Source organism: Chanos chanos, chromosome 4 (assembly GCF_902362185.1).
Source record: "Chanos chanos chromosome 4, fChaCha1.1, whole genome shotgun sequence".
Taxonomy (NCBI): Eukaryota; Metazoa; Chordata; class Actinopteri; order Gonorynchiformes; family Chanidae; genus Chanos; species Chanos chanos.
The window spans coordinates 45020320-45045035 of record NC_044498.1 but is presented as its reverse complement, the minus strand read 5'-3'; the positions used below and the strand labels follow the sequence as shown (position 1 = coordinate 45045035).

The 24716-nt window shown below is 43.6% G+C and overlaps 3 protein-coding genes across 3 annotated transcripts in view; 1 reads left to right on the top strand and 2 right to left on the bottom strand.

The window, feature by feature from the left end:
• Positions 1 to 569, bottom strand: part of slc4a11 (solute carrier family 4 member 11) — a 44498-nt gene extending 43929 nt beyond the window's left edge. The window contains exon 1 of the mRNA XM_030772369.1: positions 509 to 569. Within this exon, the coding sequence (XP_030628229.1) occupies positions 509 to 569 (61 nt within the window). The remainder of the gene's footprint in view (positions 1 to 508) is intronic.
• A 2137-nt stretch (positions 570 to 2706) lies between these two features.
• ky (kyphoscoliosis peptidase) lies at positions 2707 to 6942 on the top strand. Its single transcript, XM_030772368.1, has 7 exons — positions 2707 to 3304; positions 3350 to 3477; positions 3739 to 3853; positions 4100 to 4217; positions 4353 to 4544; positions 4804 to 4994; positions 5585 to 6942. Exons 1-7 carry the CDS (start codon positions 2707 to 2709, stop codon positions 6940 to 6942), a joined length of 2700 nt encoding a protein of 899 aa, XP_030628228.1.
• Positions 6943 to 12569: 5627 nt separating this feature from the next.
• On the bottom strand, positions 12570 to 24205 carry dnaaf9 (dynein axonemal assembly factor 9). The gene is made up of 37 exons (XM_030772366.1): positions 24177 to 24205; positions 23916 to 23995; positions 23377 to 23502; positions 22239 to 22363; positions 22016 to 22112; positions 21509 to 21615; positions 21298 to 21375; positions 20758 to 20859; positions 20581 to 20636; positions 20264 to 20399; positions 20028 to 20109; positions 19852 to 19888; positions 19682 to 19766; positions 19427 to 19503; positions 19295 to 19339; positions 19135 to 19180; positions 18896 to 19007; positions 18718 to 18788; positions 18342 to 18392; positions 18134 to 18224; positions 17945 to 18048; positions 17548 to 17694; positions 17358 to 17443; positions 16895 to 16993; positions 16686 to 16806; positions 16441 to 16529; positions 16115 to 16249; positions 15825 to 15950; positions 15466 to 15503; positions 15240 to 15375; positions 14983 to 15069; positions 14771 to 14877; positions 14409 to 14483; positions 13195 to 13358; positions 13015 to 13080; positions 12783 to 12876; positions 12570 to 12676 (listed from the first exon to the last, which is right to left on the bottom strand). Exons 1-37 carry the CDS (start codon positions 24203 to 24205, stop codon positions 12570 to 12572), a joined length of 3414 nt encoding a protein of 1137 aa, XP_030628226.1.
• Positions 24206 to 24716: the final 511 nt, after the last annotated feature.

The window sequence follows — 24716 nt, the reverse complement described above, 5'->3', positions numbered from 1 at the left end:
AGACAGCAGGATATATGTCTGAGGAACTTCAGGGAAAGTTTCAAAACTTGACCTTCAGTACAAGGTTTTGCTCACTCTGGCTCGGAGAATTCCACCAGCAGTTTGAGTGTGCGAGACTCTTATATGCTGGTAAGTAAGTTTGCGCGAGCGCGCGCGTGCGTGAGTGTGTGTGTGAGTGAGTGTGTGTCAGCCAGACTTGCGGTGACAATGCCCTTGGCCTTGTGTATGCAGATGGCCTTTAAAATTTAGTCGACTAGGAAGGTCTGCAGATGATGGAGAGGAAGTTTTGGCTACGTCGGAGATTACCACACTGCGTTCTAGAAGTTTTCAGAAGACGGCAATAACGTACCAGTTATCCGAAAATACGGAGCATCATTCACTATTACACAACTGACAGGACGTAGCTTACTTAATATGTTTTTTAATCCAAACTATGCTATGGTACTCTTTGATTAAGGCCACTTTTTGCTGAAAATCCAACCTAAGAGCATAGAAAATTGTGTCTTACCTTCAGCAAAACGGTTGACTGTGACTCCTCTCATATCTCCTGGGTCCCTGTCTGTTTTCATGTTCCCTTGAAGTCTGGCGCGTCGTAGAAGTTAAAAATCACATTTTTCCACAAAATTACGGTTTAAATTCATAATTGGGGTCACATTACAACACTGAATCATGAACTGCTCAAAACGACAGACAGACGTCTCACTGGCACCATACGCGCGTGTTCTGCAGGTGTGAATGACAGCAGCACGCGCCCTTCCAGTGAAGTTGAACAAAAGTACGTTGATTTGAGCCAATCGTGCACTGAGAAGCCCGACCCCTCAGGAAGGTAGCTGTAGGCGCCGGAAACGACAACTGGGGTTGTTGGCTCTGGCGGTAGTCACGTTTAAAGTATGCTCTGTTATCTTTGTTATTCTTGAAAAGCTTTACAAATCTTTTGTCCCTTGCATGTACAGTACCGGAATGCCATTTATCTAATGGCATTATTTAGATTAATCTATTTGTCGAAAGAGCATTGTTGTCATGAAAATTTTATGTGTAAGAAAAAAAAAGTGAGTGCAGACCAGAAAACACCTAAAAAGTAGATCTTGCTATTTTTCCATTATTGTTGAAACTTTTGATATTTCCTCTCTAAAGCAAATGTTTTATGCAGCTCGCCTGCCATTGCCTACAAGGTTTAAATACATTGCTTTAACGATGTAAGTACCAAGAGTGGTTTATCAAACAAGAAAAAACTGAGTGCATATGAAGTGAAACTTAGTAGGCAAACACAAACACAGATAGATATAATGTTCCACTGATGCTCAAATATTCAACTATGCATTATGATGTCATGCCATTGTTTGACAACTTATAACAAGGACAGTTTGATTAAAAATCTCAGTCTTTCGTTTAGTAGGTTCTACAAAGTTAGGTTCCTCTTTATGGGCTGTCTGAAACATTCATGTATCCTAACGCTCTGCCCTGGCTGCCAAAAGCAGAACAATAATCGATGCCAAACAGAACCCTCAGGGAACTCCTGTCCATCAGCATGGTACAGTCCAGAGGTAAATGAGACCTGTACAAAACTGGTGCTGTTCCAGAGAGGTAAAGGGGCAAATACATAAACACATTGGAGGTTTATCATATTTTGGAAGGTTGCCAAATTAGAGGGGAGTAATTTTGGCTGCTAAAATTTGAAGGGGGTGAGTGAGGATGTGAGAAGACCCTTGAGAACCTACAGCAAATCCTGTCTGACACGGTGCCCGAACCAATCAGGGTGTTTTTTGGGGATATGGTTTCTATATTTGGACTGAAGTGTTGCTGTGTTTTCCTCTACCTAGTGACAGTATCCACCAAGACTTGATCTTTATGTTCGGGAGTTCACTAGGTGATAGAGAGAATGATGGGAGACATTACATAACATAGTGAAATGCCTGCGAGTTTTTTTATGTGTGGTCTTTTTATGGAGGAAATTGTTTGTGCTAATGTAATACGTCTTTCTGTATGGGAAGATGTGAAATGTACCCTCATATTCTATTATACAACTGCAGTCTCATCTGGAAGCAAATCAGTTTTGAACCAAATGGCACAAGCAGACCCTCCATCATTTTCCCACACACTGAATCACATTACCACAATGTGCTGCAGGATTGCCCAGCTAGCTTGCATGCTGGATATTTGTGCACACATGTGTCTGAAGGCTCTTATCTGTCCATTGTTACTGTTCTTGTCAAAGTCTCTCTCTCTCTCTCTCCATCTGTCATAGCTCATTGGTTGCTCGGGTTAGTCCATGTGTATTTTTAGGTTGTTATTCCATCAGAGGGTTGGACACAGGGATATATAGAGACCCCTGTAACCCTGTAACAGAGGACAACACAAAATCTTGTCCTAATAGTCTCATCTCATAGACAATCTATTCAAAGTTTCACACTCTCTTTCTCTCTCTCTCTCTCTCTCTCTCTCTCTCTCTGTGACAGAGCAGCAATTACACTGAAAGACACCCAAAGGACTAAAGCTGGACCTCAACAGGGTAAGAGCTCCAGTCAGTCTGTGCATGTCTGTGGATCCATTTGCATGTTTGTTTGCAGAAAGCTTGTTACTTCTTTTGCGCCACTCAATACTGTGTGAGATGCCAGGGAGGACTGTTAGACAGGATTTGTGTAAATATCTTTGGTATTGCACTCAAAGCTCTACGTTTCCGTCCCAGCAGTTGTTGTGACAGCCATGATGACGGACAGTGAGGCTCAGAGATTCTCCTTCCCAATCACCTGCTCCTCTTGCCACGTTCAAACCAACCAACCTCAGCCGTCAGGACCCCTCAGGCTGATCCAAGACCCAAATCACAACACGGAGCACCAGAACACAGAGCCGGAGCAGGACAGTTCAGAGCCAAAACATGAATGTGAGAACCAAAAGCCACAGAATGCAGGAGGAGAACATGAGAATGCAGAACTGCAACCTCAGAACACCCAGTCGGAATGGCAGAATGCACAATTGGAATTCCCAGCAAGTGGCAGCTTAGAGGTAGGGTTCAGAAGGATCCAAGAAACCACTAAACACCCTCTAGATAAAAGGAAGGAGGGAAAAAAATCTCTGTCACCAGCAGGAGGTCCGTGTAAGCCACACCCCATCATGCCAGCACTGGAAGGAGTGGTGTCACGTAGGGCGGTGTTTGAGAAGTGGGCGGGATTAACATGTGAGGAGCAGCGACCAAGCACGAAGCGTCAGTTATCGGTGGAGAGCGCGGCAAAGTGTGTGAGCGTGAGGAAGAGGAGCACTGTGACAAAGAGCAACGACGAGCCCACAAAGTTCTTCACTCAGCCTAGTCCTGACACCAAACCTGGGAAAATCAATTCACACACTTTTGTAGACAAACAGTTCCAGAGACCCTGTTCACCCACAGAAAACATCTCCCAAAGGAAGCCACGCAAACACCTCTTTAGAAGCTCTGAGGTCTTTCACAGAGTTGACACTCATGCTATCAACGTGGGGAGACAGGTAATATATACACACAGGAACACATCCTTGTGAGAATGCATAGAGGTAACACACAATGAACACTCTGAGGGTAGAATTCAACTGTTCAGTCTACACTGATCTCTACTGCTTAAACTCCTGTGCCGTCAGGTTGAGGACAGTGTGGAATGGAATTCTCTGATGATTCATTTTTCAATGCATGAGTGTAATTTGATGAAATATGCATGTGTTTGTCTTCATCAGAAGAAGCCCTGTGTTTGGTTGTGTGTTTGTGTGTTTCAGCTAAAGGAGAAGGGAGAGTTCTCAGCCAAAAGCATCGCTCGCTCAGTTACTCAAGGAGCCAGAAATGAGCTGGAAAAACTCAGAGCCATATGGGTCTGGCTCTGTCATAACATAAGTGAGGGCATATACACACACACATCAAGCCACAACGTGCTCTCTCTCTCTCTCTCTCTCTTTTTATTTCTCTTTCTCTTTCTCTCTCTCTCTCTCTCTCTCTCGCATTTGCAATGAAGCAAACTGTGCTGCATACTATGCTGCACGACTTTGATGGCAACAGGGATGCTAATGTACTTGATTACAATACATAAATATTTTTGTGTTTTGCATGTGTGTGTGTGTGTGTGTCTGTGTGTGTGTGTAGAGTACGATCTGGAAGGGTATCTGGGTCTATCTCAGAAGCTCTGCTCTCCTGATGAGGTCATTAAAGAGGGGCGGGGCGTATGCTGTGGATATTCTAGCATTTGTCTGGAGATGTGCAGGTACTATGTACGCATGAACAAGTACATTCTCTGTCTCTCTGCCTCTCTCTCTCTCTCTCTTTCACACACATACACACACACACACACACTTGATGTGATCCCGGCTGTTCCTTCTTCTGTATATGTCATCTGTAGGGAGGTGGGCATTGAGTGCCAAGAAGTGAGTGGGTTCAGTAAGGGCATTGGGCACCAGGCCGGCCAGAGACTGGCAGACAAGCAGTCAGATCACATGTGGAACGCCGTCTGGGTGGGTGGTCAGTGGGGCCTGCTGGACGCCTGCTGGGGGGCTGGCACTGTTGACATGGAAACCAAAACTTTCAAGGAAAGGTAATACTAGGGACAGCAGAGATAAATCCAGATTGACAATGCCAATGGCAATCACAATTTAAAACAAGATCTTGTCCCTAGTTTCAGATTATATCACTATATATATAATATGTAGATATATATAGTACATATATTATATACTATATAACTAAGATAAATTTGATGAAACAAACTAGTAAAGAATTAAAGCAACTCATCGCGTGTTTGCGTGTTTGCGTGTGTGTGTGTGTGTGTGTGTGTGTGTGCATGTTTGTCTCAGATTCGATGATTTCTACTTCCTGACTGAGCCCAGTGAGTTTATCGAAACCCACTTCCCTGACGACCAGCATTGGCAACTGTTGTCCACGCCCATCTCTGTGGAAGAGTTTGAGCAGAGAGCGCTAAAGACCTCGGCATTTTTCACCTTGGGATTAACGCTCACACAACCCAAACAATACAAGCTCACCACAGGTAATAAACATACACACACACGCGCACACACACACACACACACACACACATACACACACATACACACAAAGACCATTATGACAATTGATTCTTGGCATTAACTCAAGCTGAGTCCCTTTGGGCCCATGGATCAGACAATCTAAAAATAGCTTATTCACTGTTTATGAAGACGGTTATTGTGCACTATCGAGATTAGCAGTCTCAAGGGAAAGGAAAAAAGAGAGAGAGAGATAGAAAGGGAGGGAGGGAGAATGACAGAGCCATTGTTACTGAGACTTCCTTTAGTGAAAGTGAGGGAATACCCTAGCCAAACAACACACTGCAGCCTCCTGATACCAAGGCAAGAAACTGGAAAACAGACGAAAAAAAAAAAATGCTGAAAAAGTGTATTATGTCTCACAGACACACAGACATGGGGAAACCCACGCATATTCATACACATACAAACACGTGCACACACACTTCACAAACGCTTTAAATCTTCGTGATCCTTCACGACAGTATCGATGATGCTCATCCATAACAATTCAATGCAGTTTGCACAGTGTCAGTTCGTACTGGAAAGTTGTCTGCATGTTGTTTCCTCACAGATGACGGAGAGGCGACGGTGTCTCTGAGCTCATCCAGGCCGTTGACTTTTGCATACGAACTGAAGCAGCGAGGCGTTCAAGGACAGAGGGAGGTTGACAGCTCCTGTGCCCTGCTCTCAGTCACCCATCTGGGGATGAATCTGCGTCTGCTGCCCCCGGAGATCGGAACCTACGAGTTGAAACTCTTTGCACGACCTGAAAGCAACTCTGGGGTGCTACGCTGGGTCTGTTCTCTTGATTTGGAGTGTGCGAGCGTAAGGCCCAGTCAATCACTGCCTGATAACCCCTTCCTGAGCTGGGGGCTGGTTGCGTCTGCAGCTCAACTGGGGGTCCAGGGTTGTAGCTCGGGCACGGGCGGAGAAGCAATTGAGGTGGGTGAAGGAGGACAGTGCGAAGTTGTTCTGGCTACGTCTCGGCCGCTGATGATGCTTTGCGAGCTGGCACAACCTGACCTGGACCCGGCCGTCGCCAAGCGTTGCCTAGCTACGCAGATTACGCCGGATAAGCTGATATGTCATGTCCTATGCCCGCACCGAGGCTTCTACCGCCTCTCTGTGTTTGTAAGGGATTACAATAATAACGGCGGACCGCTCCAGAATGTGGGGAACTTCCTGCTCCATTGTAAAAACAGAGGGGTGAATCTGAACTGCCTGTTCCCCCCCGACCTTGGCCCTTGGTGCGGTCCGGGTCTTCGGACGCAAGAAGCAGGACTGTCCCACTTTAGCCACACGGGTGGGCTGGTGAATATGCCTCAGGGACGTTGCAATATAACTTTCCACTGTTCCTCTCCAGACATACAGGTACACACTGTCCTAAGTGCAGAGAGCCACCAGGAGACCACGGCAAATGCCAACCAGGCTCTTGGCGCAAGGCTGAACACTCCCTTCCCCTTGTCCCGGTATGTGCTCCTTACTCTCACAGACAATAAGGTGACAGTGAGCGTGTGCGTGCCGCAGCCAGGTGTGTATAGACTGGGCCTGTATGGACGCACGTCCCCTCAGAAAGATTACGCGCCGCTGTGTGACTTCGTGCTAAGGAGCGCGTGCGAACTACGTGGGGACCCGTTTCCGTGCGCGTACTCCGCATGGAGCCGGGGGTGTGTGTTGCTGGAGCCGCGAGGAGGACTTCTGGCTCCACGGAGCTGGGTGTGTTTCCGTGTGCGGGTGCCAGGAGCAAAGAGAGTGTGCGTACGAGGGGAGAAAGCCGCGGAACTGAAGATGAATAAAAGTCGAGTTTGGGAAGGTGAGGTATACACCGGGGACGCCGCACAGATACAGCTTGCCGCCGTCACCACGGAAACAAACAACATGCCGGTCCTCATGGCTTTTGACGTACTGAGCCTGGAAAATGAGCCATAAGAAAAATCTGTGCATAAACACAGATGTTGTTGGAGGACAGAGTGAAATTAACTGGTATGGCAGACGCCTGATTCTAACAGAAACAGGGGCAGCTGTTGGGAGAAGGAGATGTGTTTCAGAAGTGCAGTTGTTTGGCACTGATGTAAAAGTGTTTTGCCTGTGTGTGTGTGTGTGTGTGTGTGTGTGTGTGTTACATAAAGGAGGAGTGTTGAGTGTCAGTTCTTGGCCGCTGTAAGGTGCCTTAAAAAGGTGGATCAGATGGTAAGAGCTTGTTTACAGGCTAGTGTAACATCAGTGAGTGTTGCAATATGGGGATTCTTTCTGCTGGCTTTGACACCACAGGGGCTAGAGAGCAGTGAGAGACAGACAGAGAGAAAGCAACCGAGGAGAGAGAAAATTGATTACAAGTCTTCGGCTCAGAGAGCAGTATGCATACCATCAGCCAAGCTCAACAACCGAACTTTAATCAAAACAATGACATAATAATCTGACTCAGTGCATGTTCCCAAAAATCATATTTCTACTGCCTCAAGGAATGAGAGAGGCAATTAGAATGACAATACAGATTCTAATCTTGACATGACTTCTCTGTTTTTTTTTTTTTTTTTTAATAGTTCATTTGTCATAATCTTGTCAGCTGGTTCCACCATGCATGTCTGAGTTACCACTCAAGTTGGAAAGTTGTAAGTTTTGCATCATCAAAAAAGTATGGAGAGATACACAGAGCAAAACATGTTGTTTTCATGCTGCTGTCATAACAACCAGTGCTTTCAACATAGCCCCCCCCCTCCTTCAAGTCACTGCCCCATACAAATAAACAATGTGTGTGTGTGTGTGTGTGTGTATGTCAGTGTGTGCGTGCAGAGGGGTGGGCAAGGTCTCTAAAGAGAGGTAAAGTGGCACTGATGTAATGTAAGGTATTGTATTTGTAAGTGGGTACTTGTATTCTAAGCAGGGGCTACAGCTCTGTATATTCGTGCCTAGGGAGTTGGAAGAATAAGTGTATGTGCATGTGTATTATGGGTGTGTGTTTGTTGTTTTTTTAATATCGTTTGTGTTTGCAAGTATTTGGGTACTGTTAATGTGGGTGTGTTTGTGAATAAGCCAGGAAAGGGATGTATACATTAGGGCAAAAGGCCAGACACAACACATTATTAGAGTCCGAATTCAGAAAAACAGCGGCAAGCGTTGGCATGGACTCTCGCTCTCTCTCTCTCACACACACACATGTACACACACGCACACACACACGCGCACACACACAGAGTTATAAATAGCCTTGGTGGTAGTAAGCTCTTGAGAATGGTGCTTATGTTGGTCTTGGCATTTCCAAAGATGTTATCACCATGTGGCCAATCCACTGCTCTCGCTCTCCTCTCTCTCTCACACACACACACACACACACACACACACACTAGTGTTGCATAACTGGAGGGTTTATAAAGCGTTGAAATGAACTGGGGCAGGAGAGATGTAATAAGAGAAAGGTTTAAGTTGAAGCTCCTCTTGAACTTGGTCCACATACCGTTTGACTGAACAGAATTAAAATGGTAACGTCCATAAAAGCAATCAGACAAAAAGTAACATATAAATAGTTTAATGGATTATTCAGTTTCATAAATACAACATGTAGATTAGAAAAGCATCAGTCACAGGAGAAAACAGGAGTTACAGTAGGTTTGTGCAAATATTCAAATCACTGAATTTCAATTTAGCTTTAGTGAACAATTTTGACTCAACAAAATAAGCCAAAAAAAAATCAAACAACAGTCAAAATGAAAACATTTATTTTGGCACTTTTCAAGTAGACTTGCCTGAAATTGTTTTTTTTTCTCTCCAAATATTAGATATACAGGTTTTTGAGGTAAGGTCTTGGAAATATCGTTTTTGAATTTTTTTTCTTATTTGCCCTCTGCAGTTAAAAAGCTTTCTGCCATTCCGTAATGGCCAGAGGACGGATTGTATGGATGAGCGGCTGACGCTGTGCAAATCAAACTGCACTGGTTTCTCTCTCTCTCTCCTCTTTTTTTTTTCCAAGTCTTCATTTAGATTCATTGCTCAGACTTGATCCCAGCCAACATTCTGGTTCAGCAGCAATTAGAAATAACTAGCCCTTCAAATTTAGACAGAAAGCAGCTCCTCTCTAAGTGTCTGTAGATGACTGTGACCAGGGAGTTGTATCTCTGTGAGGACTGTTAGGAGCAGCTGAAAATGAGGATTGCTGTGTACTACTTCAGCCAATGCTGCTCAATACCTGAGTACACTTGACATACTGTCTGCAGGGGCAGTCTCTGACCGAATGTTATGACTCTCTCCTCTTCTTCTTCTTTTTTTTAAAGCAGCAGGTTTTAGTGAAATGTGTCAGAGACAAGGAGAGGAGTTTTTGGGTGGAAACAACCCTTTAGTCGACTTGGCTACTTTATGAGACATCATTATGATGTCGCTCTACCAGAAAAGAGCTGTCAGGAGACTGTCAACTGCAATTTCAGTCTCATTAAAAAGTGCTTCTGTTTGACAATTTGGCCTTGCTGGAACACTGAAGCCAATCTTCAGCCAATACAACAAATTAATAATAAAAAAAACCCAAAAAAACCCAACAGCTTCTAACCTACAATTATTCTTCAAGTAAAAAACATGAATCTCTTTCCCTTAGACACCAAACTCTGTTTTAGTCCTCTAACCTCAACTCTACATGTATAGCGGTGTAGGCTTGAGGGCTTTCTTACTGGTAGTAGTGGGAATAGCTCCTGGAGGACCTGACCATATTCCTCTGTGCATTAAGAAAAGAGGACATCCAAACCAAACAAATTAAGTCAACAAATGCTTTAGAAAACTGCCAAAATATCTCCATTATGGAGATAGATAGAAATATTTAACTTGTCAGACCGAATCGAAGGTGCTGCGGAGATCGATTCGTTTTCTGTTTGCGTTCAAAGTTTCGCGCTGTCTGCGGCCCTCCAGTGCTTTCCCACTCTTCAGCAGTCCCCTCTGGCCTGACACACACGCAAGAGACAAGCAATTTGGCGTTTTCCTTTCACCAACACTGGCGTTCGGCTCCGCCCAGCGATTGGCTGGCTCCTGGCGGCCAAGGCACTGCAGCGAAAGCTTCACCTGAAGGCTCTCTGAGGAGTTCAGTATTTGCAGAGTCTTACTGCTCCGATTTTTTACCCCCCGTTTTTGTTTTTTTTTTTAAATTCACAGTTTTACAAAAATAGTTGTTTTAAAGAGGAAATTCAATTCTCTGCCGATTTGTAAAATAAAATTCTCAACTCTTTTGAAGGTTCTCTTCGTAGTACCAGTTTGGTGAAAGGCATTTGAGTCAGCATAAATAGACGTTTTGACACATGCAGAGAGAATGTGCTATAATTACTGCTACTTTGAAGCACAGGTTATGTTAGTGTTACTCAGCCCTGTACCCTTCAAGGACGACTGCTGTGCTTAAAGCCCAGGTCAGATGTTGACACCACTCCGTTTGTGTGAACATGTTTGTGTCTAAAGGCGAGATGTGGATTATGTAATTCCGCTGGGGGAGCAACTGCTACCCCTCACAAGGGATCGGTCAGTCATTAGCCAGTGTGTTCAGCACTGGTTTGAGTCCCGGCTTCAGTCCCAACATGGTCCCACACTGCAGAACGTCATTAAAGAGTTAGTCTGGACAGGGCTGTATCGGCTCAAATTGCACTTGTTTGTTTACAGAGTAAGACAAAGAGTCACACTTAACCACTTAGAAACTGCAGTTAAGCCCACCATGTTGTGAATCTCTATAGTAATGGAGTCACATATCCATGCCAAGAGTGGCGTGTCTACGGGCAACAGTCGCATATGGCTTGTGCAGAAAAACACTAACTGGTGTAGTGTACTTACATTGTTATAATGTTTCACTAGTATACTGATATTATGCAGCACAGAGGGGACCAGCAGTGTCTTTGGAAGTTTTTCCCTCCTTTTCTTTTTGCATCAAACATTTTATGCGTTTTCTACGTTTTCCATTTAAATGCACAAATTCCAGATAAAAGGCCAAAGATATGAGTGGGAACAATGTGTGTGTGTGTGTGTGTGTGTGTGTGTGACACTGCTGCTCCCCTGCTGCGTATGCATGGTCACAGAAGACATGCATAGAACACTGAGATCCCAATTTCAGAGCGGCTGAGAAGTGACAGCTACACGTCACAGCACTCATAACAAGAACTCTCACAGGGACCTCAACAAACACCAAGTATCAACCCTGAAAAAGGTTTTAACACCAACTAAATAATAGACCATCCCAATGTCAGCTAGCACAGGTTACATTACAAACCCTACGCTATCACCACATCACCCTAGCTAGCACAGGTTGTAACGGTAATCCCCAACTAACCCACCGACACAGCAAGCATGAGTTATGAACCATAACATTAACCCAATGCTAATCCAACCCGAGTTCAGACAGTACATACTTTAACCATAAACGTAGCTTAACTAAGCCTCAAATAGGACAAGTTAAAATAAAAATCCAACCTTAGCCCAAACCCAGCCAGAGCTAACACAGGTTAAACTACAGTTCTCATGCTAGCTCAGCCCAACCACAATACCACAGCCCTGCCCTTACCCAGCCCCAATAAAACCCTTTATTAATGTTGTGGTGGGGGGGGCGCCACACAAGAACAGGATTGAACCAAGGATTCGTCCAGAGATGACCATGACTACCTCCCCCGTGCCCCCCCCCCGCATACCCTTTCACGGGGCATCCCAGTGGAATGGCATGTGCTCTGGTGCTCTGTGTAATGGTGTTTTGCTGTAATGGATGTTTCAGACCAGGCTGTGCAGTGAAGTGCTTTAATATTGAATACAGACGCCGCACCAGACGAGAGATCCTCACCTCAGCTCCACAGGGAATTTTTACACTCTCACAGAGACCGACTCTCTTTCAGATTACACTGCGCTTCACTTAACAGGAGCGTCGCCGCTCTCCTCAGTCAGGTTCCATTTCAACTGCCAGCTCCTTCTCAATTCCAACTCCAACTCCAGTACAATATGTGGTTGGTTTTGGAATTGGGACAAGATTGAGAGCTGGTTGCAGTCAGCTGTCTTAGTGAAACTGAAGGCTGTCTATACTCCCATAAATGGGAGTCATAGCTAGATGGCATTAACGCTGTACAGTCTCACTGAGAGGCAATGAGAAAGGCTGCAGAGGAGCAAGCTCTACGCCCTGAATTCCAGGAATCTCTTTAAGAAGAACCCTCGCACACAGGTGTGTCAAGAGCTGAAATAGTACCAGACATGACAGGACAATTTTCCTCTCTGAGACTTCTTAAGTACTGCAGTCTAAACCCACAGATATTGCTGCATGTGTTATCAATGTATCCCACAGAGCTACTCTCTTACTAAAGAGAAGTTTAGTATTCAGGACAAACACTTGCTCCCAGAAGCTAACAGACATGCACTGAGATATGTACAGTGGTGGAGATGGTGCTTAACTGAGGATCCCTCGTTGTTCGGTCTGTAGTATGTCCCCTCTCGAATAATACCGTGGCCTTACCCCCCCCCCCCCCCCCTTCCCGTTTTTCCCTTTGATATGTGAAATGGACTGTGTGGTGGACGGTAGAAGACACTTTGGAGTGACTTGTGCAGTGGGAGATGGAGAACCTCTAGGGGTCGAACAGGTCGGCCTGTGTGTTCAGGTCCACCTCCCTGTTATAGCGCTCAATCTCTTTATTGGCTTCCTGCACGAACTCCTCTATGAACTGATCCATCACTGGACACACATATGTAAGGAAACAAAGATACGTATACAAAGACAGGTAGGCACACACACACACACACAACCCATACAACACTCACACATTCATATACAAGGATACAAGGATGGAAGTTTCTTTTCTCTCCAAAGAAGCTGACAAACTGGTGACCATTATAGAAGTAACCAGGAGGCAGAGGATCCAAATGCCTCTTTATCTGGAGAGAGAGAATAGTGTTGTTCTTTCCATGTTTCACTGTGTCAGGATAACATTGTTTTTTATGTGTGGCGTGAAGCTGGTTAGTGTTAGACATTAAGTGTTGCGGGTGAATTGTGTGTGTGTGTGTGTTACTCACATGGATGTTTCTGACCTCCTGTTGTGTGAGAGTCTTAACGCTTTTCCTTGCCTTCTTCACTGCCTTCTGTGAAGAGACATTTAGACACAAACTTTCCTTTAGCACAAAGAAACATCTATACATTTCTCGCTTAGACCTGTTGCTACATGCACATCTGTAGGTGTCTGCTTGTGTGAGTACCTGTTTGGTACACTTCCGTAGCCAGTCCTTAAGGCCATCCTGAGTGAGGTGGACTCCATGGAAAAGCAGGTGGCAGTCCAGGGTCTTACGAGGCCCCTGAACTGGAATCATATTCAGACTACCACTGACAGTGTTCCACTTCACCTCTATCAGCCTGTCACTGTCTGCGGTACAAACACACACCACACTCAGTCACAGAACACACTAGCAATACAGGGACACTGCATATAGGTATTATAATGTATTATCAGGAAGAGAATACCTTACACAGCTATATCTCAAACATCATCACACAGCAACGTGCTCTAAACATCTATAACAAAGTTACACACCATGCCTACAATCACACATCCCACCAACCTCTACTATCCCAGTGAAAACTACAATTCCCATAAGCACTCTATACACAAGCAACAAGTCCAAATTAAAACCAAAATAACTAAAACAATTTACTATGGAGTACACGATACACTGAAATCAAATAACCACAGGGACCTGGTAACACATCCATTTAAAACAAATTCTAAAAAATGATGAACTAAGCATGAACAAATAAATATAATATAATTTAATTTAATAAAAAAGAAACCATAGGGAATACTTCACACAACATATGGTATCTAAACCAAACGAAACCTCACTTGGTGGATAATGAACTACACTACCCAGGATGCTTTGCAAGATGCAGTGACTGAAAATCAAACTTCTCAATCATCCGCTCATCAGAATCACTCAGAATCCAATCAACCAATCACAACTCCTGCATTCTGCCTACATGCAACTACACCACAGAGAACAAAGAAAGGTCAAGTTACAAAAAAGTGACCACAGAAAACAAAGCAAAAAAAAAAAAAGTTTAAAGTGAAAACAAGTGAAAACTGAAGACCACAAAAATGAGTGGAGCAGGCCACATCACTTTTTTGACAGAAGGATTGTGAGACAAGTTTCCTACCGTTTGCCGAGTTAGCCCAAGAGGGCACCTGCCTCTAAGACTTCAGGTCACACATTTCTCATCAGACACAGAGATTTAGCACAGACAAAACCATAGAAGCCAAAGCCATATCCTAACATGGATAAATGCTAATGATGTTAACCACTGCAGTTTATTAGATTGTCATTAGATTACATTATGATGTCAGCCATCCAAAGGGCATTGAGGATTTCGGTAAACAGGATATTTGCTTTGATGTCTGAAGCAGAAAAGAGGCTCCTACCAGAGAAGAGCACTTTTCCACTGATATGGTAGATGTTGCCTTTGAAGGGACTGGTTTTCAGAGAGGACTTCAGTGCTAAGGAGAGAGTGAATGGAGAAGAGCATTAGAGTGTAGAGCAGTCTCCACACTTATTAGTGTGTCTCTGGAGTCTCTCGAATACAAGTGGATATTTCCAAGAAAACACTCTGAGCGACCAGTGCATTTCCCATGCTCTCAACCATGATTATTACCATCTCTGCTTTACCCGGTCGTGGTAAGGGCTTGAGTATGATAAAGACAAATTTGTTCTTTTCCCTCTCTCTCTCTCTGTTTCCCTCTCTTTCACGGGCTTTCTCGCTCGCCCTCTCACACTTTGGTCTCACCTTTGCAGTGCTGGAGGAATAATGCTCTCTCTAGAGGACGGCTGAACTGCAAACAGTACTGGACCATGGAAAGTGACGCGGAGCCAGACACAAACCTGCCCTCCCACCTGCAACACAAGACGGTACACACTCGTAAAGCTCTCTCACACAGCAGAGAGAGAGAGAGAGAGAGAGAGAGAGAAATCCAGAGAGAGAGAAGGAGAAGCACTCACCAGCCTGGATAAAGCAGATATCGGGCTTTGGTCATCTGTGGCTGTAAAAAGCTGCCCTCACTCAGAATTAGCCTCATATCCTCAGCTCTACAAACAAGACATTTTTCTTTCACAATATGTACACAGTAAGTATTAAATTTATCACAACACCATTAACAACCATGTGAAAGTTCCACAGTAAAAAAAAAAGAAGAAGAAGAAGAAGAATATAAATGTATTCAGTTATAACGTGCACACGTGTGTATATATGCCCTGACCTGGTGACGACTCCTTTCTCAGCCAGGATGAACGCTGCGTTGGGATTGACTGAGCGGATCAGCTGTTGTACATGTTGAAGTAGAGGGTGCTTCTGCTCAGCAGTCAACCCAGTAAACACCACATTACTAACGATCCCTACAAACAAACACCCATACAGATTACACACAAACACAGTAAAAGACACAGACACAGGCGTGCACTCTCCTGCTCAGATGCATGTCTTACCCTGGCTGCACTGCTCTAAGAGCTTGGGGAACAGAAGCCTGGGGAGAGATAAGATGAACAGACAATCAGTCTGTGTGGTCCTCATTAAACATCACTTACATCAATTATCAAAAAACCGCAGTGAGAAACAGAAACAGGCCATATGCCATATAAAAAAAACATTTCTCTACATAATCAAATAATAATGAAGCACTGTGAATTTTACCATGTGATGAAGTTACACGTGAAAAAGATTTTGATGCTAAGTATATTTATAGTGAGCTATAAGTGGTTTACTTAGTAAAACACAAGAACTGTGTCCATTCTAGCGGGCACTGTAAATTCTCTTGGTGGCTGAGGTCATGAAGGTCACTGTTTACCTGTGCTCCATGAAGGAGCTGAGAGGATTCACACATGCTGTGACTGCACCCACAGTCACCTCACTCTGGACTAATGCATCTGGATGAGACTGGACAACCTGGACAACATCCAACACATCTGTGTACCTGTGACAAACACACACACACACATATGCACATAAACACACACCCAGAGAAAAGGGAAGACATCAGACAACAGAATATTTCCATCAACTGCTTTTGTGTGTGTGTGAGTGAGTGTGTGTGTGTGTGTGTGTGTGTGTGTGTGTGTTTGCATGTGTGAGAGATACCCTGGTGTGAGCAGTAACAGTCTAGGTGCGACCACGTCTCGCTCTCTTCGTTTTGCGACAAGATGACTGAGGAACTGCTGGAGATGCGGCACATTGAGGACCTCGGAGTCCAGACCAGGGCGGTACACCTCCCACCTGTCAACCAATCAACATTCACACCAAACATGTCAATCATTCAGGGGACAATCAGTTCTCACCAAGCAATAATAAAGCTCTTTTTTTTGTGAGTGATGGGTTACATAATTAGTCGACCATTTAGACATGTCCGTCAAGTTTAACATCAGATGTGATATGTCAAGTCAATAAGGCTTAGAGTAAACTCTTACCTGTCACGTTCCTGATTTACTTCTACCAGGAAATCACACAGATTGTCTTTATAGCTGCCAGGCAACCCCGAAACAATAGAGATGACAATCTACACACACACACACACACACACACATTCATCAGTACAAAGATATAACTAAACAAACAGTAAAATACCATTGATGAGTATAAAACAACACAAGCTTTTGTGTTGAAGATGTAGGTGTGCCAAAGTGACAGTGTATGTGCAAGTCTAGAGTGTGACCTTGTCCTTATGTTCAGGCAGGGCTGCTTTGGTCTGTGCGCTTGGAAAGAGCGCCCCCAAGTGGTCACGGCTCACAGACTCCTCACACATGCTACTGCTCAAGGCGAAATGCTGCAGGAACCTGAGTATGGGAGCAGGTAAACATCAGCGTGCCGTGAACAGCGCTTCTCTTTATGGTTTAACGTGGCGTGCGTTTGTGCGATTCTCACCTGTCTAAATCGGGGAGCTCAGGATAGGCAGCCCTCAGCGCGACCCTCTGTTTGGACACTGGCTTGTTTGTCTCGTGGAGCTCTGCCAGTCTGGAGTACCTGAAAGGAAAGGCATTTTTTCACTGACGCAATCTCCTTACGTCATTCAGTCTCGGAAAGGAATCATCCTCATGGCTACCCATGTTCAGTAGAAAACTAAAACAGTGTTTACTCTTGTAATGTTTTCCTGAACATTAGGAAATAGATTGCTATTGAAATAACAAGCTAAGAACTTGATCACCTGGATCACTGCCTTTAATGGATTATTTTTACTCCCACATAAGTCATGCTACCTCAGATCTTTAACAGTCCTTTGATGAAAAGGGGGTTTGCGTGTGTGCATGCATGTGTGTGTTTGAGCGTGTGTGTGTGTGTGTGTGTGTGTCTGTGTGTTGTGATGCAGTGTTATTGTATGTGTCCTCACATATTCTTCTGTTCCAAGCTGAGCTGATCTTGGGTGACAAGTTGTAACTGCAGTCCAGAGTCAGACTCATGCCAAACCTTCAGAACCTGAAACCAAACACAACCATGCAGTGACTATGACAATGCTACCATCTGTGTGTGAGCGTTGTGTATGAGTGTGAGTAATGTGTGTGTGTGTGTGCATGTTATACCTTTGAATAGAAGCTCTTGTAGCTCTTGGTTTTGGGCAATAGAGCGATGGCAATGCAGTGGTCTTTACTGTGTAAGTGGAATGGCAGGTGGGCCAGAAAAGAGCTTTCATACTCTACATACACAACAGATATAGCAGAGAAAGAGTCCTGCAAAACACAAAGAGAACATCAACAAAACATTATCAGTGCTGTCTTACAACCAGATAAAGTCCTGGAAAACACTTCAACATAACAAACAACAAGGGCGCAAAGTGTACTTCAAGATACACAGCAGCAATGCCAAACAAACCAAATGTACACGACATACTGACACAGAAAAATCCTGTGATTATAAGGCCAAGGAATTTACTAAATGAGAACATGGCTGGGTACAAATGAAGAGTGAAGCAGCACTTACTCCATCATAGAGTTTGATGGTGTTGATGTGGTTCTTGGAGAGGGTGATGGAGCCAAAATGAGGTTGGCTGAACAGCATTCCCTCTGAGAAAAACACCAGTTTCCCTAAAACACAACACAAACACCACATTTAACACAAACGAGAGAGAGAGAGAGAGAGAGAGGGAAAACACAGAGAGAGGAGTCTAACCTTCTTCAGGTGTGGAGAGCAGAGAGCTGGAGAGCACTAGGGCCGAGTCTCCTTGCGTCAGAGGGACACCTAAAAATGTACCGTCCTCCTTCTGCGCAAAAATGCCCGCGAAATGAGCAAATGGAAATAGAGAGAAAGAAAGTTTCCTTGAGTTACAGGCCCTTGGCTGTCATTTTGAGGTTTAGAGGACTGTTTGATCGGTTGTTACCTTCAGTAAGCCCCGGGCCTGCTCTGATAGTTTGATATCAGGCTCCTCGACCTGAAAAACACATAAAGAGCATTTGTGAGACAACTAAACCACCAAAATAATGCTACAGTGTAAGATGCTCTGGTGACATTGGAGCAAACACTGTAAATTATGTATAAATGTGCATGTTTCAGCAGAGGTTGACAGTCAATCCTGGCTGAATATGAAGTCTATAAAGTACAATAACATTATGTGGTATTCTCTGCATGTGGGCATTTCCTTTTAGATATCTATTTATGTGTGCTCTTGTGTTGGCTTTAAATATCTGTGTGAGGACAGAGAGTGAGAGAGAGAGAGAGAGTGAGAGAGAGAGAGAGAGAATGCAAAAGTGTCATACCAGCCTGCTGACATAGCGTGGGACTGCAGAGGTCAACACAGTAAAAGTACTGTCAGTGGAAATAGCACCATCTGCAGGACAATAGATACACTTCAAGGTCTCATACAAGACAAAGGATTATTCCACACAAAGTGTACTGCAGGTAACACAGCGATTTTAAGAAACACTGATCCCTTACCCTTCTCTTGGACATAGATACAGGACTCCAGGAAGGACTCTGAAAAGACTACAGATCCCAAACTCTCTCCTCCCCACTGGAGATCTGGGATGTCGTGCACTGTCATGGACGCCTGCGGACGAGGAAAACACACAGCTTTCTTAAGCATAGGACAATTAGCAGCAATAAACCCCCCAAAAGCAAAAAAAAAAAAGAGAGCGAGAGAAAGACAGAAAAGAAAAAAAGGTAGGTTTGCTCACAGTTTTCATTAGGAATCGACTGCACTCTTCACTCAAGGGAACCACCCTAAAGGACAAAAAAAGGTTCGTTAAGTGAGTAATTACAGAGATATAACAGAGTAAAACTGCATCAGGCCTAATTTAGCTGAGATATGGTATTGAGGAGAGAGTTTAACTTTACCTGCCCTGTCTGTCCACAGCCTGAATGCTGAAAACTGCATTCGATCTAAATTAGACACACAAGCAAACAGAGTTAGCATCACTGTCTGGGTAATACGGTGGGGTGGCTGCTTGTATAAGAGGGACTAGGTACCTCAGTGCGCTTCTGTACTGGGCTAATCCGTAAGAATCCAAGGCCAGCTGAAACATCTGCTCAGCCACATCCTTTGCCTGGGGAAGAGACACGGTTTTATATTGGCATAATGTCACAGTAACCGCAAACACAAACCCAATGACTGGGAAGATCATTCAAAACTGCAAACACACACACCCACATGCACACACACCTCAAGCATAAATATTTGTTGAAGGTGTAATAAGTGTGAGAAAACAGCTTTAACCGTGATACCTTGCTAGCGCTGGAGTTGATGGAGAAGCATTTGATGCCTGCCAGCACAGACTGAACGGCAGCAGAGTAGATCTGAGACAGGATCCTGAAACAGAACACACTCTACCTTTAATACACACACACATCTAACAACATCTTTAAACATTCAATACACATTACTGCACACTCACAGGAGCTCGGTCCTCTTCTGCTGGACGTTATCGTGTCCTGTAAGAGAAGGGAGAAAACAGGCACTTGATTCCCACGCTTACTGTCAGAACCATCAGAGCAGCACGCATGAACTATGCATGATGAATAGCCTACAGCCTCAATAACATTCAGCTTTTTCACAATAATACACACTTACCCAGGTATGGAACGTGAGTACTGCCAAAGAAATAAGTCCTTGCACAGGCCAGTGGGCCTTTGGGTGCGACACACTGCAAGAGCTGAGACATACATACATCAGTTATCTTCTGCTGATTTTCTCTTATTTGTTACAGAATGAGAGATTACTGGGAATAAAGAGCTACGTCTCATACTGTTTTGACCGAGGTCTCCGGTTGTGCCTGTGTGTGTGAGCGTGTTTGGTACATATCTCACCATGTGTTTGGCTGTGGCACCACAGGGCCCTGTGTTACGGATCTGGTTCCCCTCAGAGGGAAAGGTAAAGCAGTAACTCTCCAGGTCCTCTTTAGAGGAGTGACGTCCAAACAACACAAACGGCTGTCTGCTTTTACTGAGGAACAACCACACACACACACACACACACACACACACACACACACACAACGTAGTCAAATTACTCATACTACTCTACAAAACTACAAACTCATATGCATGTATTTACTCATGACGTAGAACCTAGACATGTACATATACAAATGAGCACAGTAGGAGTGTGAAAGAAGATGTGTTACCTCTTATCTGCTATGTTGCTGGAGATGAGGCCATGAGAATAGTACGTCCTGAAGGGCTGAGAGACAGGAGAAAAGAGAGAGAGAGAGATTGTTACTACAAAGAGAGCAAGAATATAATTATGAAGCATAATCAGGACAATTCCTGAGTGGTAACTGATGAGATAAGGAAAGGCGTACCTCTGCGATCTGGGCCTCTGATAGTTCTTGCATTGACAGTGCAGTCTCTATGTCCAGACTGGAGAACAAACAAGTCCACTGTTTCTCAAACACCTGCAGGTCCTGTATCGAAGATCAACACTTGAACCCAAACACACTCAGAACATGTGACACATGACTCAGTGTGTGTGTGTGTGTGTTTGTGTTGAGGGGGTCAATGACAGAGGGTGTTCAAATGAGAATGCAACATACTGCAGTATTGTTTACAGTAAAAACTGAGTGTGAATGTAAGCTTATGGGGCTGGAGGAGAACAATGCAGCTGATTCTTTCATAGAGACCAAAAGGGAGAGATAGCCACTTATGCCCCATTCAGCATGCACTTTATCCCAATGCCCCTCCACCTTTACGTAGTTCATGATTTCAAAAGCATAACAACAATAACGGTTGTTGTGATCCCATATTTCTCACTTGTGCTGTTTTGTTTCGTTTTTTGTGGTGAGAATTGCCTTTACTCCTTGGAAAAATTTGCAAAGATATACCTGCAAGTGTCTTTGTGTTACCTGAGTAAGCAGGCTTTCCAGAGATACTGGGTCGAGTCTGGTGTAGATCTGACAGAGTTTCTCACTTACATCAGTTATCTACCCATCAAAAGAGAGAGAGAGAGAGAAAGAGAGAGAGAGTGAGAGATAGAAAGATCTCGTATTACTTGGTTATATGAGTGCTATGTAACACCTTCGTCATTTCCCCTAGCGTCTAAAATGTTCCCTGTACCTTATATTTCATGGTGAAAAATCCTCCTGCTCCGATTCCCTCCAGAGCAAACGCCTGAATGATCGGCCACTTCTCCAACATGAACATATCAAACTTCTGCACGTGACCTGAAACCATAACAAATCTCCATCAAGATAATAATAATAATAATATTTATTTAGAGCCCAATATCACTATTTATAGTCTCAAAGGGCTTTACATGTCTATAACAAAGTCAAATCAAAATTATATCATGCATAAGTTCGAGAAAATAGATAAGTCTTTAGTTTTGTTTTAAAGGTGTTGAGAGAGTTTGTCTCTCTAACTTCTTTAGGTAAACCATTCCAGAGGAAGGGAGAGCGGTAGGAAAAGGCTCGGTTGCCAGCGGACTTCTTTTTAACTCTTGGAATGACTAATAGTCCAGAATCTTGAGAGCGCAGGGTGCGAGGTGGGTTATAGGGTCAAACAAAAACCTGAAGTCCTACAGACCAAGGAAATGAAGACAAATGTGTGTTTCTCTGGCCTTACCCTGGGAGCTGTAGGGAATGCCAATGTGAGTGCAGTCCTGAACCATGGACACAAAACTGGAAATCTTAAACTCTTCAGCTGCCTCTTCATCCTCATACTGAGGGATAAAAGTTAGAGGATGTGGTAAGAGTTAAGAATTTACCCAACTATGCTAGCAGAAGCTATGGTATTGACCACACTGTAGTGGAAGTAAGTTTCTGTTGAGTGGTGCTGTATATCTTACCTCTGCCTCAGTCATGCAGTGCAGCTGTAAGTTCCTCCAGTGAGACACATAGGGCAGCAGGTACTTATAGTTCACTGGGTTACAATACATGTGAACACTCTCTGCCTTAATCAAGACGATCACATCTGGAGACAAAGAAACACAGGGTCACACAAAATACACCAAAAAGAACAGACAGATACACTGGAAAAAAGGGAAATGAAAGGCTTTCCAGTGTACTCAACCGCAGTTTGTCAATTTTCCACATTTGATTTATGTTGCTGTTCTAAACTTGATTTAACCTTTAGGAAATCATTTAATCTCGACACTGGTAAAATCGACTTCTTTCATTCATACTGAGAGAAACAACTACTTAAATGTAGCCACCCCCAAACGAGAGAAATTCAAAATAAATGTGAGCTGATGCTAAAGAAAGAGGAAGAAAGAGGAGACGGAAGCTATTTGGTGGGGAGGACCATGGCAGCTCACTGTGAAAGGTAGACACAGTATTTATTCAGCGTAAAAACATTCATCAAGCTAGTGAGCGGCAGAGCAGACAAGATGCTAGCTTGCCACCATGGAGACCCAGGTTGGTATCTTGGTAACAGTGCATTTGGCTTGGCAAATCATCCACATGGACACAATTGGCAGTGTTCAGGGGTAGCAAGCTGGCAGGGAATCTTCTCCCTGTTGCTGCAATAGCGGTTCCCACTGGTTGGTCTGGGGTGCTACATTAGAGGGAAACGGGTCTAGGGAGTATAGTGTGAACCTCTGTAGTACAGCTAAATAAATTCAATACAAAAAAATGATATTGCAACAGAATCGTGTACAATGGGTGTAACACTGAAACACTGATTCATGGCAATTCATTCATGTATCATTCACTGGTGTTAGATTCACTTGTACAGATCAGGTTGACCGAATATAGAAACATCACAAGTAATTTATTTGGACTAACACTGTTGGTTTAACAAATACAAACTTAGTGAAATGGGAGAGGATAATTCATGCTGTTAGTGTTAGCTAACATTTCCATTACTTGGAACCAGTGTTCATTTTTAATTAAATCCAACACATTTTTTTTGTCAGTGTAATAGAGGGCAGTAATTGTTGAACTGAAAGCCAAGACTTCCATTAGACAAGAAGAAGAGGGCCATACCATCTAACATCTCCTCTGGGAAGTCCCCAGTGATGTGTTCCAGGTCCATGTGGTTCTGCTTGTACAGGTCAAAGAACAGGTAGCTGGCTAACTCACTGCAGCCATCATTATAACGACTATCGATGCCTGAAATATTGCACAAAAATATAATTAAAACATAGATTTACGTTTCAGCTCCTTCCTCTAATTTAAATAATAATGAGCATATATCAGTGATTAAGCAGAAAACAAAAAAAGCTTTCTTAAACATGCAGGACTGCTCAATAACAGATCTATAGTTGTGTATCATCTGATTGAACAACTGACGACTGCTACATCCCAGACAGGTAAAGCATATGGGTACTGTACTGAATAAATGAAACAGGACAAGGATGCACTGTATCTGGAGGTATACATAGCAATAATATCTTCTTCATAATACACTGTTCTTAAAGGAACCTTGCAGCCTCACACGAGTTGCATGCACAAGCCCTTTATGTCCATCTCATGTCAGTCAGGTCCGTTCAATAAAGGATGATCGGACCCCAGGGTTCGTGTACCTAAGGAGCACAGAATGCCATCTGGAGCTGTCTTCCCGCCGTCTCTCAGCAACGACTGGACGTGCCTCAAGCGAGAGCAACTGCAACACAAAATAACCAAAATTAGCCTATGGTCTGTACATTGTCGTACCGCACAGTCACGCATTACAAACATCATTTTAGCACTACACAGAGAAAGGTATTGACGGCCGCGCATCAGAGTATTATTTCGGAAGGATAATTATTATGTTTTGAACAGAGTCAGGCATAAACTGCTCTGACAATTCCTGAAAATCCTCTTTACAGTCCATCTTAGATAAACAGATATCTTGTCATTTTAATACAAGTCTTCACTTTACATTTTATAATAAATCATTTTGATATAAATAAGGTAATAAATAGTGATTTGCAAAGATGTTTTCTGCAAATTTTTTCAGGAGTAAAAACAACTACTTTGTTTTTGATATATATATATTTATATATATGTGTGTGTGTGTGTGTGTGTGTGTATATATATGTATGTGTATATATATATATATATATATATATATGTGTGTGTGTGTGTGTGTGTGTGTGTGTGTGTGTATTTTGTTTTACTTTTTGTCCTTTTCCTTTTTTCCTTTTACACTTATTTTTGTGGAATAAAATTCCCGCTAAACATGTCTGAACATGATCCCCCCCGCATATGTGGACCCTCTGCTGGTATCCACAGATCAACCAACGAAGCCCTAACAGCAAACTGGAAAGCTCAATGCGTTGTAAGCTATATATGGTCAACAAAGGAATAACATGTACAGTGATCGTAATAACACTTTCTCTTTC

Bases quoted from the DNA above. Each gene is read 5' to 3' on its own strand.
- ky (XM_030772368.1), top strand. From the start codon at position 2,707: ATGACGGACAGTGAGGCTCAGAGATTCTCCTTCCCAATCACCTGCTCC. The intron at 3,478-3,738 runs GTAATATATACA...TGTGTGTTTCAG, and splicing joins CTATCAACGTGGGGAGACAG to CTAAAGGAGAAGGGAGAGTT. The intron at 4,218-4,352 runs GTACTATGTACG...TGTCATCTGTAG, and splicing joins ATTTGTCTGGAGATGTGCAG to GGAGGTGGGCATTGAGTGCC.
- dnaaf9 (XM_030772366.1), bottom strand. From the start codon at position 24,205: ATGGACTGTAAAGAGGATTTTCAGGAATT. The intron at 23,996-24,176 runs GTCAGAGCAGTT...TTTGTGTTGCAG, and splicing joins AAAGAGGATTTTCAGGAATT to TTGCTCTCGCTTGAGGCACG. The intron at 18,789-18,895 runs GTAAGGGATCAG...ATTGTCCTGCAG, and splicing joins TATCTATGTCCAAGAGAAGG to ATGGTGCTATTTCCACTGAC.